The 15181-nt window shown below is 37.9% G+C and overlaps 6 protein-coding genes across 6 annotated transcripts; 3 read left to right on the plus strand and 3 right to left on the minus strand.

Annotated features, from left to right (window-relative positions):
* Nucleotides 1-158: 158 nt before the first annotated feature.
* BATDEDRAFT_21296 (iron-sulfur cluster assembly protein NAR1) lies at nucleotides 159-2232 on the minus strand (the record flags this gene model as incomplete). Its single annotated transcript, XM_006675185.1, has 6 exons — nucleotides 159-930; nucleotides 1013-1331; nucleotides 1427-1607; nucleotides 1684-1861; nucleotides 1930-2033; nucleotides 2116-2232. The coding sequence occupies 6 exons, from the start codon at nucleotides 2230-2232 to the stop codon at nucleotides 159-161; spliced, it is 1671 nt and encodes a 556-aa protein (XP_006675248.1).
* Nucleotides 2233-2781: 549 nt separating this feature from the next.
* BATDEDRAFT_21297 (uncharacterized protein) lies at nucleotides 2782-4183 on the plus strand (the record flags this gene model as incomplete). The annotated part of the gene is made up of 3 exons (XM_006675186.1): nucleotides 2782-3632; nucleotides 3705-3838; nucleotides 3981-4183. 3 exons carry the CDS (start codon nucleotides 2782-2784, stop codon nucleotides 4181-4183), a joined length of 1188 nt encoding a protein of 395 aa, XP_006675249.1.
* Nucleotides 4184-4616: 433 nt separating this feature from the next.
* On the minus strand, nucleotides 4617-7170 carry BATDEDRAFT_21298 (uncharacterized protein; the record flags this gene model as incomplete). The annotated part of the gene is made up of 10 exons (XM_006675187.1): nucleotides 4617-4664; nucleotides 4697-5018; nucleotides 5153-5294; nucleotides 5376-5688; nucleotides 5781-6126; nucleotides 6185-6390; nucleotides 6483-6600; nucleotides 6691-6866; nucleotides 6982-7061; nucleotides 7143-7170. The coding sequence occupies 10 exons, from the start codon at nucleotides 7168-7170 to the stop codon at nucleotides 4617-4619; spliced, it is 1779 nt and encodes a 592-aa protein (XP_006675250.1).
* A 1385-nt stretch (nucleotides 7171-8555) lies between these two features.
* On the plus strand, nucleotides 8556-8960 carry BATDEDRAFT_85698 (uncharacterized protein; the record flags this gene model as incomplete). The annotated part of the gene is made up of 1 exon (XM_006675877.1): nucleotides 8556-8960. One exon carries the CDS (start codon nucleotides 8556-8558, stop codon nucleotides 8958-8960), a length of 405 nt encoding a protein of 134 aa, XP_006675940.1.
* Nucleotides 8961-9587: 627 nt separating this feature from the next.
* BATDEDRAFT_21300 (uncharacterized protein) lies at nucleotides 9588-11867 on the plus strand (the record flags this gene model as incomplete). Its single annotated transcript, XM_006675188.1, has 9 exons — nucleotides 9588-9647; nucleotides 9789-9926; nucleotides 10018-10104; nucleotides 10201-10532; nucleotides 10631-10673; nucleotides 10764-10959; nucleotides 11025-11099; nucleotides 11207-11707; nucleotides 11827-11867. The coding sequence occupies 9 exons, from the start codon at nucleotides 9588-9590 to the stop codon at nucleotides 11865-11867; spliced, it is 1473 nt and encodes a 490-aa protein (XP_006675251.1).
* Nucleotides 11868-12021: 154 nt separating this feature from the next.
* Nucleotides 12022-14382, minus strand: BATDEDRAFT_8378 (uncharacterized protein; the record flags this gene model as incomplete). Its single annotated transcript, XM_006674933.1, has 13 exons — nucleotides 12022-12184; nucleotides 12286-12351; nucleotides 12420-12487; nucleotides 12586-12665; nucleotides 12766-12781; nucleotides 12878-12934; nucleotides 12995-13200; nucleotides 13299-13371; nucleotides 13469-13541; nucleotides 13620-13670; nucleotides 13765-13853; nucleotides 13961-14046; nucleotides 14139-14382. 13 exons carry the CDS (start codon nucleotides 14380-14382, stop codon nucleotides 12022-12024), a joined length of 1272 nt encoding a protein of 423 aa, XP_006674996.1.
* Nucleotides 14383-15181: the final 799 nt, after the last annotated feature.

The raw sequence follows: 15181 nt of genomic DNA on the forward strand, positions 1-15181 counted from the left end.
GTAAACCATCAATAAAGCTATTTCATGATTTTAATGCAGAACATCAACAACATTGTTTTAAACAGAATCAAATCAATCACCACCCTAATCCTACTGGCTAGAGTAGCAATGCATCAAAATATTATGTTGATAAAAAGTATAATTATATTGCAATTTGACTACCACTTTGTTATCAAACCAGCTGTAGTAGAGGAGGTTAGCGGCTCAACAGAGTGATATCCAGTATGTAACATCTTTCTTGATTTTTCAGTATCCTCCCCACCAAGCCACTCAGCATAAAGCCGTTTGATCACTGCATTGGTTTCTGGGAGTTCAATAGATTCATCTGCCGATCTATACATGGACTCTGCACGAGAAATCCATTGCTTTCCAGATAAAGTACCATCAGTGGTAAGAGATGAAGCAGAAGCAGTGGATTCTATTAGAGGCGGCTGTGCTGTTGACTGTATCTCTAGATCCAACTCGATTGTGTTCACACTATCTTTTGATTCAAAAGTTTGAGTTTTCTCGCTCTTTAGTTGAGGTTCAGGTTTAAGTTGACCTCCACCATTGATGCATCCAGATGGACATGCCATTACTTCTACATAGTTATATTTTCCAGATGCCAGAGCAGTACTTGAACGGACACGCCTTGGGTTCAGCAAAGTGGTGGCAGGTTTCCCAGGCTTTACTTTTCGTATCAAATTCTGAATATTGCGAAATCCATATGAATATGCAAACCTAAGAGCAGGCTCATCAAACCCGGGAGGAGTAAACAGTACATCAGTAGAGTCTGGATTTCGTCCTGCGACAATGGTGATGCCGTTGGTTCCTTCTTGAATGTCCAATGGTGTGAGATCGACTCCAAACAGTGCTTTTGCCGAAAACCTCATTACATATGCTAGGTATCCACCAGATGATGATCCTTCAGATCTTCCATGCGCTCCAAATCTGCATTGCATAATTTAAGCTTTCAAGCACCATTACAAATAGTAAAGCCAACGAGTATAATAGTGCCATTATAAATACATACATCAAGTCTTCTTCGGTTTCTTGCATAGTAGAAATGTCCAAACCTTCCTCCTGAATCATGCGTTCCACTTCACCAGTGCTAATCACACAATCTACATCTCTTGTTTTATAAATGTCGTTGTAGAAATCTTGTCTCGATGCCTCCAATTTCTTATCATAGCAAGGCATCACTGTGATATGGTATATGCGATCTGGATTTACATTCAACTGATTAGCGTAGTAATCCTTGACCAAGCTACCCATTATTTGTTGTGGAGACTTTGTAGTATCTATTAATGGAAGAATAGCCGAGTGTGTTTTTTCAGCATAGCAGATCCAGCCTGGTTGTATCAAAATATTTTGATGAATCGAGTAAGCTAAACCTACTAACGATCAAACCAGCATATCGATTGCAGTAACAAACTTGAGCAAATACCTGGACATGCACTGGTAATCATGGGCATATGCTGCAGCAGGGAAGTGTCTGAACGTGCTTTGTACCTGCGAACAAATTCATGTGCACTTTCTAACAAAGCAAAATCTCTCGAGAAGGCAGTATCCAACACATGGTCCATCTTAAAATGATCTTTGAAAAACCAAGTTAATCGCCGCCGAATCTGCAATGTTATAATTATTAACAAAGATTGACTTTAGTAATTGATATGTCAATATTGTGTAATCAAAGATATATACCTGCCGAGTGGTGAGGTTGTATTTAGCTGCTAATGATGCCCTAGATTGTGGACAAATGGAAATGCATATTTGAGCTCGCTGATCCTTGGCTAAAGCAGAGTTTGCTTCAATCGTATTATAAATCTCCTTGTGGCTTTGTTGAGTAATCAAAATAGCTTCAGCAGATGTGACACATCCACTAAAAGCAAGTGTGAGTGTCGTAGCTGTATTTTAATCTCGAATGAGTTTTATATAGCGGATGAATACCTGCACGAGAGGCAGTCGGTCAATGAGATTGCAGCCGCTTCAAGTTTTGTCTGAGTTCCTTCTTTGGTTACTTCGTAATAATTACCGAGAGAGTCTGATTGAACCTAGTACATATCATAATGTCGATTGTCAGTTTAATTCATTCCAACTGATGCGATGATTGAATTCAATTCGACCAATACATACAGTTGATATGGATTTTGAATCAGCTACTGTTTTGATGAGAGTAGGCTTAATGCAAGCCTGCGATGGAGTAATAAAATCATTGAGGTCAGTGAGCACAATGGCGGATGAAAACGACATTTTTGATATCAAAATCAGCAATTCAATGCGAGAATCAGTTTTAGTTATTTCCATCTCACGGGACATCACGTTATGGATAAACTCGATTTAATATTCAGTTGGACTGTCGATGCGTATCTGCATTAGGCTTCAAGCCATTATGTCGCATTCATGTTTACCGTTTATTCGACAAATGTTGTTTTGTATGTACTTGTTCACTAGTGTGGTCATCACAGAGTCTCTAGCCTCGTCAATCCTGGATGGAATATCCATCACCAACTCCATTGTAGCTTATGGTGAAATAAACCAAAGTGCTGACTTGCATCTGACTGTCGAAAATACTAAAACTATTATCTTGCATTCAGAATTTACCATGGATTCATGGTGCTCCACAATTGTATGTAAAGCTTGCATTCCACTACTGTCTAGATCTACCAATAGTTTTGCTGTTGTTCACATTTATCATTCAATGCATATTAGCCTAGCTGTAGTGGGCTATGTTTAAACCTAAATCAAGAAAACATTACCAGAATCGATTTGTCAATTGACCGACAGACTGTTTTGCCTTACATGGAATTCTTAGTGGTTGGATCGCATTCCTTGCATGATCAATCTATACTTTTAACATTGCGTGACACATTAATGCATGTTCTTGGATCTGGATCGGAAAACTGCCCTCCGAGTCATCATAGGACTGATGAAACCATGGCACAGTACAATATTTCTCAAAACTCGCATATCATTCTCCATAAATTCACTCAACCATCAGTAGATTTTTCACCTCTAAATGCGTTGGATGAATATTGGTCAAGTCGGTTATCAAATTTAGGCTGTTCAGTACCACTTTTACCCATCAGCCAAGTAAACATTCAAATAACTCCTAATGTGTTGGATCAAACTGCCCGCATTCGTATTGAATCTATGACGTCTTCAACTACAAATAAGCTACAATGTTCTAGGATTCAAGCTACGACAGACTACCAACATACTAAGCTTACAGTAAAAACTATTTTGAAAAAAACTATTGTAGATCTTCCTTTGATTCATGCCAAAACTGGCCAGGTTGATTCTATCAAGACTATAGACAATGTACTGGATTATTCTTTTCAAAATGCAACAACTCCAGTGCATATCACTACAACTATAGAGCCTGTAGTTGGCTACCATTCAAAACTCCTTATTTTTGTTTCCAATCCAAATGTATTGGTTTGTACAGCATCGAATAACTATGAAGATGCGTACATGGATTTGGCCGTTGCATTCCACCTTTCCAAAAACGCCTTCATAGATCGGTTTGAAGTTGGACGCATTGACTTTGGACAAAAAGTTCAAATAAGCGTGTTTGGTAATGCTGATTTAGAAGTTCCCGCAAATGACCCTGCTGCTCAGGAAAATATTGCATTACTACGAATTCGAAAAATGTAGGTGTTATGATAAACTTGAAGTCTGACTAGATTGCCCTTTTCAACAATTCTACTACATGATGTATTTAGGTGTAATGAAAAAGAAGAAACTCGTATTGAGATTCCATTTCATTTGAGATATCAACCGCCAACATCAACGAATGCTACATATGCGCAAATTGCAGTGAATCTACCTGTAGCCATGCTTTTGAGCAATGCATCTGGTATGCGTGTTTTATGCGTCGTGTTTTTGAAAATGTAAATCGAAATCTAACGACTTGTGGTTAGAAGTTTTAGATAAAAATTCATATGATTACTCTAAGCAAGCCCATCGACATCAAGCACTTGTACAACTGTTACTTTTAGATACAGGACTACAAATACAAAGATTCCTTGATATTGATTCACTTGAACAAGTCGTGTTTTTTCAAATTCCACTTGGACGAAACGACGACTACATTATGGTGTACTTTGGAAATATATTTGTGGTTCTAGCAGGCACAATCTCGACTGTGTGGACATTGGTCAAATACTGCAAACCTGCTGTTCAAAAGCTAAAAACTGAATAGCTAGTATGTTGCTTTTTTATCAAACCGTGCTTCAAAAGTGGTGTATTTGAATCAAGATGCTTATGGCATGTCGATGGTATTTATCAAACTGGATTCTAATATGAGTATGTCACTATATACATTTGCATACTCGGTTTAGAGCTGTATTAATGCAAAATGGGGCACCTGTATTTATCTTGAATTGACTATTTTGCTCTGGAATAAACAATGACTAAATAGTTGTTTACTTTGCACTGCTTCAATCGTTTTGCTCTGGAGTTTCTCGGCACGAAATCATTGTTCATTTGTAGATCAATTTTATATCTCCTTGCTTTTTTATGGTAGTTTTAAGATGCAAAACTTTTTCGAAGAAACAACAGTTGTTGTATTATTGGCACACATTTAATTGTACTGATTTCAGAAAAACATGCCTAAAATATTAAGCATCATTAGCTTATCGAATAGCACTAAATAGCATACAGCTATTAAACTCGGCTGTAATCTATTCAGCCATATTTAAACAATAAAACTTACATAGACTTGATCTGCTGTCTGTGCCTCCATAATTTGTTTACGACGATGATAAACTAGAGCAACTGCAGTCAACGGAATCAATTCCAAAGAATCAAATGCAATTACTCTGTCCCAAAGTAACAACACCTGTTCACAGTCCAAAATACCCACAAATCCGTATAGTATCCATTTAAACACGAGATTCAATGGAGATAGTTGCAGAGACGATGAGAGATGATAAAATACTACTGCGTCTGCTTGTTTCATCAAGACTTCAAAAGTAAGGCACAGATGTAGCAATGTTTCAGGCTTGGAAGAAATACAATGCAAACGAGAAAAATATCTATAGTTTAAACAAAACATTCAAATCAGGACATGTTGGTAAAAGCGACTGTTACTAATAGAACTCATTTGATTATAGATCAACATAGCGTATTGTGCACGCTATGCGGCTATATGAGATTCAATCATGCTTACCTAGCATAAAGTTCACGAAAGGTCAGATATGCATGTCCGGGATCTGCATAGACAAAACAGATTGGCATAGCATACAATGATATTCCAGAGATTGGATAGATCCCATTTTGTGGATAGTCTACATTTTGAAATTTTCGTTTGGCTAAAACAAAGCAGCAATACAATCAATTAGCAGCCCAATTTTGTATCAAAAAAGTATATTCAAAAACGTGTTTAGCTGTACCTGCTATGCATGACTCATGGATGCAATCAAAAATCTTTGGCATGGAGTGTGCACTTTGTTCTAATTTATAGTCATTTTGTAAACTATCAACTGATTTAAACACTCTATTTTGAGAAGCAGCTGTGTTTGTCGCAATGGCTGTTGAAAGCCATTCATCTCGTGTCCAAAGCAAAAGAATTTGGCACACCATGTCTTCAAATACAAAGTACGAATTGTCATTTGCAGAGTGTTTAGAGTCAAGTTGGATTAGTTTGTCTACTAATAAGTCATAATGCAATAGCTTATTTCTCAATCCTTTATATACACGACTAACCTGGTGTCATATTATAAAAAATCGATGTCAAAAGTAAATATGCTGCCAAGAAATTACAGAAATCTATCATGCAAGCAAAAATGCAAACTCACATGCAACGAGTATGATTCCGAAGCATTGCACTGGATCATCAGATTCCACAACTGTGGTCGTAGGTTTGGCGGTATACCATGTTTGGCATACTGTTGTGCTACTAGGCAAGATTGCGAGGCTATGGCAATTTGACCGATTTCAATGTGAGATGACAAAAAACTTTCTTTCCTGCTTGATGCTGCTTCAGCAATATCATCTACTCCAACGTGTTTGAATTTTGGATGCAACTCATGAAACTTTGACTGCATATCCTCTAAACTACATGTGGGCATATGCACATTTAAAGCAGACCAAATTTTTGTTGTGCTTTGACCATTGATCGATTGCATAAAGTGTAGATTATTTCTGTAAATGATTTGATTGACATTAAAAAGCAGTTTTTAAGCCAAAAGTATAAACATACCTGCTGTTACAAAATGCCAAGCCATCGGATTTGATGGACTTTAGAATTTTGAGCAAGTCTTCATCATCATACAGACATGTTTTTGAGGTATTCTGATTCCACCCTTTTGAGGGAAAGCAATCTGTCTGTGTAAACATATCTGATACATTCATTGAAGATTCACCATCATGCTGTTTTTCATACGCGGCCTTTTCCAGTGGTGTTCTCTAAAATCAAACAGTAGTTAACCTTTGTGTCCTACTTTTGGATTGTGACTATCAATACTATATGGTTTGTGTAACAAACAAATCTAAATTACCTCTCTGGTCAAAGGTAGATTGAGTTCAGTGGACATAGAATTTAATCGTCGTTTGATTAAACGATCCAATTCTATTCGGGCGGTCTGAACCTGATCTTCTAATGTCCGCATATTATTTCTAGAAAACCCAATCATGATAGATTAAGTGTTTGAATAGTTTCCCTCATTTAATCCAATGATCAGAAAAGAGTTTTGTAAATAGACGTACGCTGAAGCTGAATTGGGAAGCTGTACACTTGAATCGACACGTCTTGCAGTATGTCTTTGATGCCATATAGTGGTATAGTTTTCAACACTTGCTCGAAATCCAGCGTACTCATTAAAGGACTTGGTAGCCAGTATCTCCAATTCTTGCGGTGTAACTGCATTCTTGACCAAACTATCCTAAATGTTCATACAGTAATAATTTGAGAGTTTAAAACTGGCTTTGTTGAGTGTTTTCATCCCTTTTAGCTGTATTCCACGAATACATCAAGCACTACAGGATGAAATACCGTACCATCAAACGCTTCTTTTCTATCCAAAACGAAGAAGTAGCTTGGATACGTGTAGCATATATCTGAGATAAAGTCTCCAACTCTATCATTTGCGTATTGATATGAGTATTTGCTCATAGTGCTATAGATCCAGTTTAAATCCAATGCAAAGATAAAAACTTACCTGATGGAGATTGCTTTACCAGACCCATTAATGCAATTGCTGTAAGATAGATATGAATTGTGATAGTAAATGTATATGCTTTAACTTTTTATTGATATTACAATGTATCAAAAGTCCGCTATTTGCAGCTGTATTCACGTAAAATGAAACACTAAACTACACGATAAACAGTCATGTTTGATGAAAATCTTACTGGATATCATTTTGCTCTTGGAATCGTCGTGTAGAACCAGTTTTTGGTGGGTTTATCATTCAAAACATGCCTTTTTACGTATAAATTCATTTTCATGTCAGCACTTTCTATAATATTGTCATGAAAATCAATATATCAAATCATTATTGATGGTCTAGCAATCCTGTAGTCATCAGCACTTGGACAACGAGGCGTTGCAAGCGCACTTGTGGACCTTGTCAAGTGTCTCGGCCAACAGTGTCAATGATATTGAAAATAATACTACAGAAACCAACTCATGAGTGACAGACAGATTGGCAACAAGGGATGTTTCCAGGTTTTATTGACAATATCTGGATTGTAATAAGTGAATCTGGTGATCGTACAATATATGACTATGCAAACAAAGGAGAGAGTGCAAGATCTAAACAAAATAGTTCAAAGTTATAGTTTGGTTGTGTGTCATACGGTCGGTGTGTCTGGAGATTGATCAAAGGAACTGTCAAGACCATAATATGTCAAGACTTTCTAAACGACGACATGAAACATTTCCAAACACGCATATTATTTCAGACAACATTCTATTCCACAAAGCAACTGTCTGATTAGACATGGTTTGTCAACCATTCAACAAATGTCGCGCAGATTGGAGTTCCATATTGTCGATTCTTGAATCCTGCATAAAATGACTCGAGTATAATAAATAATGGGTTTGTTGGTCAAACAATTCCAAACACCGACAAACTGAGAATGCTTATTCAAGCCAATCTGTAGTGTAAAAGCAACAAACAGTCAACCATTGTATACTGCAAACAACAATAAATTCAAGTTCCGTTTTACGTGATGTAGCTGTAAAATTTATACACATGACTTGAAATTTAGCACTGTGTGAATTGTTATCATTGTGAGCTCACAGCATAAAATGGCTTGATGATAATATTCAAGGCTCTTCCGAATTGTTAAATAGGCATAATTTTGGCACCCTTGGATTATAAAATGGTGTGCTGATATAATAATAAGCTCGGGTTTCATTTGACAGGTTGAGGGTTCAAAGTGTCAAGCCCGCAAGATCGCAGCATATAAGCCCATCACATTTTAGTAAGAAGCAACATATTACCCTGATAATTAATCTATAATCCTCTTAAATTATAATTCTATCTATTCAATTCGACAAGATCATGCCGGTCTGCAACTCACTCTCCACCGTATCTAATACAAACTCGGAAGCAACTTTACACCACATGGCACTAGTAAAACACAACTTGAAAGAATTGCCTCCACTTCCAAAACATGAATTACCAGCAATCTTAGAAGCCGTCTTGCTGCCAGAACCTATTAGTGATTCGATTCCCAATAGAATCCATGAAAACGCATATACCAACCAATTTCCATCTCCGCGACATACAATCAACAGTTCAGCCATGCTACCAGATCCAACCCAGTTTAAAACAGAGTCTATTCCATATAAAGCCAATGATCAATACCAGGAGCTAGAACAGCAAAAATCAGTTGCTTTTGAGCCTTTATTTCCAGCTGATGGGTTTGAATGCGCCGTGACGGAATTACTGACATCCGCTCCATATGATCGTGATAAGATTCTTTCGCATCACTTTGGTATGGTGTTGGCGCTAATGCGGTCAAAGTGAATACTGATTCTTGGAATGAATTGATTTATACCACGTCAATAGACTTATGTAATAGTGGGGGGAAATGAACCAATCAAGAAATACACAAAATAGCAAAATGTATAGCATTTTTAAAGTCATGCATAAAGTAGATTAGTATGTCGTATTGAAATGATAGTTTATTTTACAGCCGTTTGTTGTTTTCCTACTACACATTGGGTTGAATAGAATTATCAGTTCTTCCAACACAATACCCACCATATGATGTTTACGATCAAACTATCACATTTTCTTATTTGGTATAGCCATACATTGCACAACCACCAAACTCACTCATTGAGATTCATGTATTGGGTTCAACTGTTTTCAATAAAACTCTACAAACTCGTTGTATTCTACAGTCGTATTCGCGTTCTAATTCAAAAAAACAATGAATGCAATTGTTGCTTCCGTGTCGGTCACCGAAAACTCCTCAATGAACCAAAAGTTTAAAGGAAACAATATTGTTTAGTGAATTTGGTAGTGTCGATCATTTCATAGAACTGGCTGTTCATTCTGCAATAACATCACTAATGACATATTCTACGTGAATACAGCCATAAATGTGATAATGAATACAGTTTGAATCTTGACCAATTCCAATACAAAATGGCGGGTATGCTAACTTTAACAGAGCGACGAAACATTGAACGAGCTGCTGGAGATGAGGTATGCATATTTAGCCATGAGTTGTCTAGTTTTAATGGTGCATCCGCTTGGAACTTTGTTCATATGCGCCATGTATGGATTTGGCCATAACAACTAGAATGCATATTGAATGAATGTCGGTGTAAACCTTTACTATATCAGGTTGTCAGTGCTACTGTTGCACGACTGTACAAGGCTGAAGGCAATGCGAGAGACTATTCATACAGCGGCCTTGTTGGAGCAATTATTCTATTACGTCTAACTAATGGATCGTGGTTCTTTAAGCTGGTCGATGTCACTGTATGTATTTTGAATTCATATCATCTACAATTGTATTGTATATGGTTTTTGTAATGTAACTTGACATAAATCTGATTATGGCTTGATATAGAGTGGTCGGATTCTTTGGGAACAGGACATTAACAGAGATATTAAGTACCAACCAGAACGACCTTTTTTTCATTCATTTCTTGGAGCAGTGAGTGAATCTGCTTTATGCATTATCTGGGATAATACAAATTAAAATGACTGGACATATATTCAACACTGACCATCTATCGGACTCATGGTATAGAATTGCATGATTGGGTTTTCGTTTGCAGATGAGTCCGAGGCTGCCAATTTTTATGATAAGCTATCTCGTAAAGATTCGTATGTTTCTCAGATCCAAGCCCAAAACTACAATACAGCCGCACAACCTGTATTGCCTACAGTTGCTTCAATTCCTTCCACTCCCCAGCCTGGCCTGGTAAAAAGTAACAGCAGCGATTCAATCAACTCTAAAAAGGCAAAAGCAAAATCATCTGGTGGTATTTTATCTGGCCGACCCAAATCCAAAAAAGACAGCAAGGACTCTAAAAAGGGAAAGATTGACAAGAGCATGATTTCTGCTCCTACCAACTTTGAGTATGCATTAGGTCTTGATATGAATTGGAATGCGCAAAGCTCTGATTACTGTTTTAATCTGATTTATCTATAACTGATATTTGTGTGCATGTAAAAAGGCATGTCAGTCACGTTGGATACAATCCCAAAACCGGCTTCAGTGTAAGTAATTGTGTTGCTTTAGTATTGACTGATGGCTATTGTACGTGTGGTTTGAAACTAAATCTAGTTGTATTCTTGTCATGTAACTAGGCTCAAAACATTCCTATGGAATGGAAAATTATTTTTCAAAAAGCTGGCATTACCGAGGAACAGTTACAAGATAAAAAGACTGCAAAGGCAGTTGCCAAGTTTATGAAGCAACACGCTGGTGAGGTTGGTAAGCCGGCAGCAGCTCCTCCAGCCATTCCTGGAACTACTCCAAATGCTATATTGCCTGCTTCATCTGGTATGTCATTTTTAGTAATGAAGCATGAATATTTTACATTTAACCAACTTTACTGCCTTGGCTAGTTTCTCGTGCACCACCACCGCCGCCTCCATCTCGCGGTACTCTTCGGGCACCACCACCCCCTCCACCAGGACGAGGTAGATATTGGTGCTACTTTTCAAAAAGCATAAATGTTTTGAATTTTATACCACTGAATAGTAATAAACCGTGGACCAAACGTGTTTTTATGATCCACTATAATTAGCTGTCGTGGCACAACAACAAGCTCCACCACCTCCTCCCCCATTGCAGGTATACGAAAAAAAGCAGACTGCTGCACCCCTTTCTCTACCGACTCGAGCACCACCTTCTCTACCGTCGAGAAGCCCACCTGCCATTCCACCTCGAGATGATATTGTATCGCCACATGTGCCAACAAGTTATTCACCTGGGGGTCAGTCAGGACCTCCGCCACCTCCACCTCCACCACCAGTTGGATTTGTGGGTAATGCACCTTTGCCCATTGCCAGCTCTAATGCTCGTCCAGTTCCAACTCCAGCTGCGCGCCACGTACCATCACAATCTGCTGGGGCATCTGCCAATACTGGTCTTTTTGATTCTATTCGTCAAGGTATCCAGCTAAAACACGCACCTCAAGAAGCGCCAGCTGCAAGTACTCCTGCAGCTGCACCTGATACAAGTGACGATTTGGCTGGAGCACTTCGGTTTGCTCTTGAAAAACGAATTCAAGCGGTTGCTGGATCTGGTAGGTTGCTGTTTCATTACACCATTTTGAAATGGATTTTCTTTTTGAACTAAACTGTTGATTATTTGATTAATGATGTGACACACGCTGAATGATACGCATACTTTCTAATCCTGCAGATTCGGACGATGACAGTGACGACAATGATAATGAGTGGTGATGATTATATACAGCAATCCTATGCGTTGGTTTTGAAAATGGTTTGTTGATAAGATGTTATAAAGAATACAGCAGATTGTTGAAAATAAAACTGATTTATTTTCAAATTTGTTTGACATGCTTGCCTCACTCGAGTGCAGATTTTGATTTGCTCATTAGCGAATAACCTTGTCCATGGCGCATATAAGTCTAGTAAGATCACATTTGATACCAGATGCAAAGCGTAGTATTTGATCTTTGTTATCCAACAGCTCAATGGTCTCCGTCAAAGCATTATGGTGCGCAATAAATGGACGATCCAGCCCAGCAGTATACTCACTAAATAGTCAATTCAAAATTATAAGGTTGAATCGAAAAAATATATTGGCGATTCTGGATAAATCAGTGTAGACAAGCCATACATCAATCACTTTACTTACCGCACATCGTTCTTCATTTGCAAGAAGCTTTCTGCAACAAAATATACTGGCTGATACTCGGTGATACTAAAACGTGGCATGATGTTATATTCATACTCTGCAATCTAATGACAAAGTGAGAGCATTTTACTTACGGATATTTCTGAACACCCATTACTTCACAATCAAATGGTAATAGTTTAGGTTTTCCTGATATAGAATACTAGTAGTAAGGCATGCATGTCAGCAAAAATATTGATACAAGACAACACTAGGCAGTCTAGGTCATCATGAAAATGACATCAAGTCAGCTATACTCACCTCGAGTTCACCAAAACTAGACAAAAGACCAGCACCATAAGCCTTGAGTTTACCATTCTGGCGACAAAGACCAAATTCAACTATACAAATTGAAAGTAACACGTTTATGTGAGCTGCATGTAAGATCTGCAATGTGCGTTTATGTTAAATATAAAAGTTCAAATGATAAGTGTAATGTACCAGTGAACCAGTAGATCTTGAGTAAAAAGCAGCGCCAAAGTACAGTAAATAAATTAGTCATGAAAATATAAGCAAACGCAAAGTCAGAATTTCCTTGAATAGAGTTACTCACCGTGGCGAGTTTTTGCAGATCATCATCAGATGCTCCTAAAGATGCAAGACCGATTTCCTAAACGCCAGAGTTAGTACACGTTTAAAAATCATATCCGCATAAAACACATTTACTTACCTGGGAAAACGCAGCAAAATCTACGTCCGCATATAGCGGAACGTGACCAAGAAGCTCATGGCAAATATCTGGTTCTGGTGTATAGAATGGAGCAGTGTGATGACGAATGTATTGGGTACTATGAAACACACGGAATGCAAGAGCATTCAAAAAATCACGGGATGAAAGCAGTCCCATGACAGGACGCATAGTCCATCCAGTGCAATCTGAAACCCCGATAATTAAAAAGGTTGGTAAAGCATTTCAGGCATAAACAAAACAGCTTCAACAATCATAGAAAGCTAAAAACAAAAGTATTGCATACCCTTCAAAAACCGAGAGATGTCGGCCATTTGAGGTATGTTATTATTACTGTATCCGCAGTTTTGGACCAAGAGCTGCAAATATAGTTATTTGACAGTGTTGTGGGTTAGTATATGACCAAAAATACCATTCTAATAAATTAAACATAGTAGCATGGTAAATGTGGCATACAGGGAAAATGTACTGGTGTTCCTGACAAGCGTGTGTTTTATAGAGATCCATCAGCTTGTCGAATACAATTCCCCTAATTGAACAAGAGTTGATGTAGAGATAAAGTGTCAGCACTTATTGATTAAAGGCATGGCAGATTAGATAAATTTACCATGTTTTGACTTCTTGTTCAGTGTAATTCACATGAGGCAGTGGCTGTCCGCTGTTCAATGAGGTTAAAAACAATTCATAATAATAAATACTGGTTAGTTTTGATAAGACGACAAATTTAAACAATGCATCATGTCACGACTAACTGCTTGTGTTTCTTGGCAGAATCTGTAATGGCTGAACGGCGCTCACGATATACTGGATCAGTAAATCCTGGATGGTCTGCATCAAGTTCCTAATTTTGCAGATCGTTAGATATTGGAATCAAATGCACGGTATCACAGCAAATCTACCAGCATAGCCATGCTAATATTAACAATACAAGCATATTGCACTATTTACCTCGCCATATGAAAGGACACGTTCAGCAAAAGAATCGAGATCAGCAATTTTTCGTGGAAACCATGGAACGGCACCATCAAGTGAATCTAGTATATACAGATAGAATCGATTTATAACAAAGCCAAAATACAATTGAGATTTTGAATGAAATTATTTGATCACACATGATGAAGCATACCAACGCCAGATCTTCCAGAACTGACCACCTTGACAGATTTGGCCAGCTGAGAAATGCTATTCACAGCTGCTGCAATGTGGGAATCGTCCTCTGCCATAAAATCAACGTAAAAATCATAGTCGCCTTTAGTCTTGCTTGGACGGGATTCAATTCGAGTCAATGAGATACGGACTTGACGAAGACGAGCAAGAATGCCATCAAGCGCATCACTTGAATCCGTGACGGTGAAACTAATTACAGTCATGTTCACGTGGAATGCAACATTAGATAAGGGTGTCAAAACACATAATAAGCAGCATTTCATGAAATGATTGACATCAGTTTTCATCACATTGTTTAATTGGTATGGAAACAACAATTGCATTTCTGAATAAGCAATTTTTGTTTTTTGAACTAGAATGTATCTGATATTAGAACACAACCAAATGAGTTTGTACAGAGTTTGACAGACAACAATCAAAACCAATATATGGGTTACAATGTATGAATCTGGTTTCAAATTTGGAAATCATACAATGCATGGCTATAGCAAATGTGGATAATCTCATTTTAAAACTATAGCCTGCCATGTGATGGAAGTTGTTTAATTGTGAATGTCTATTCAGGCCAATTACTAATAGGAAAGTAGAGCGAATATTCACCATTACTTATTTCAAAGTCATCATTGCGAGATAAATACAAGTGTTTCGTTTACACGGGCACGGTTGTAAATGAAAACTAGACAGCACAGAAATATAATGAAGATTGTAAAGATGCTTAAAAGCATTACAAGCTACAGGAAATGGACCATCAATCACAAAACGGCCAAAGCTTAGCAGGGCCCCATAGGGTATAGATTATACTGGGTGATGGCATTGAACATTTAAAAATAGATGACGAAAATAGCCGAGATACTCACTAAATACTGCAAGGTTTTGACGTAGCAGTGGTAGAGGTGGACAATGCTCTTTCAGCCGAGACAGAAAACCGATTGGCACCAAGAAAGGCTTTGCGTCCAGCAGTGAATCTGGCAGATTGAATCAGTGGCATAAAGGTGGTGGCAA

This window comes from Batrachochytrium dendrobatidis, assembly GCF_000203795.2.
Source record: "Batrachochytrium dendrobatidis JAM81 unplaced genomic scaffold BATDEscaffold_1, whole genome shotgun sequence".
NCBI lineage: Eukaryota > Fungi > Chytridiomycota > Chytridiomycetes > Rhizophydiales > Batrachochytrium > Batrachochytrium dendrobatidis.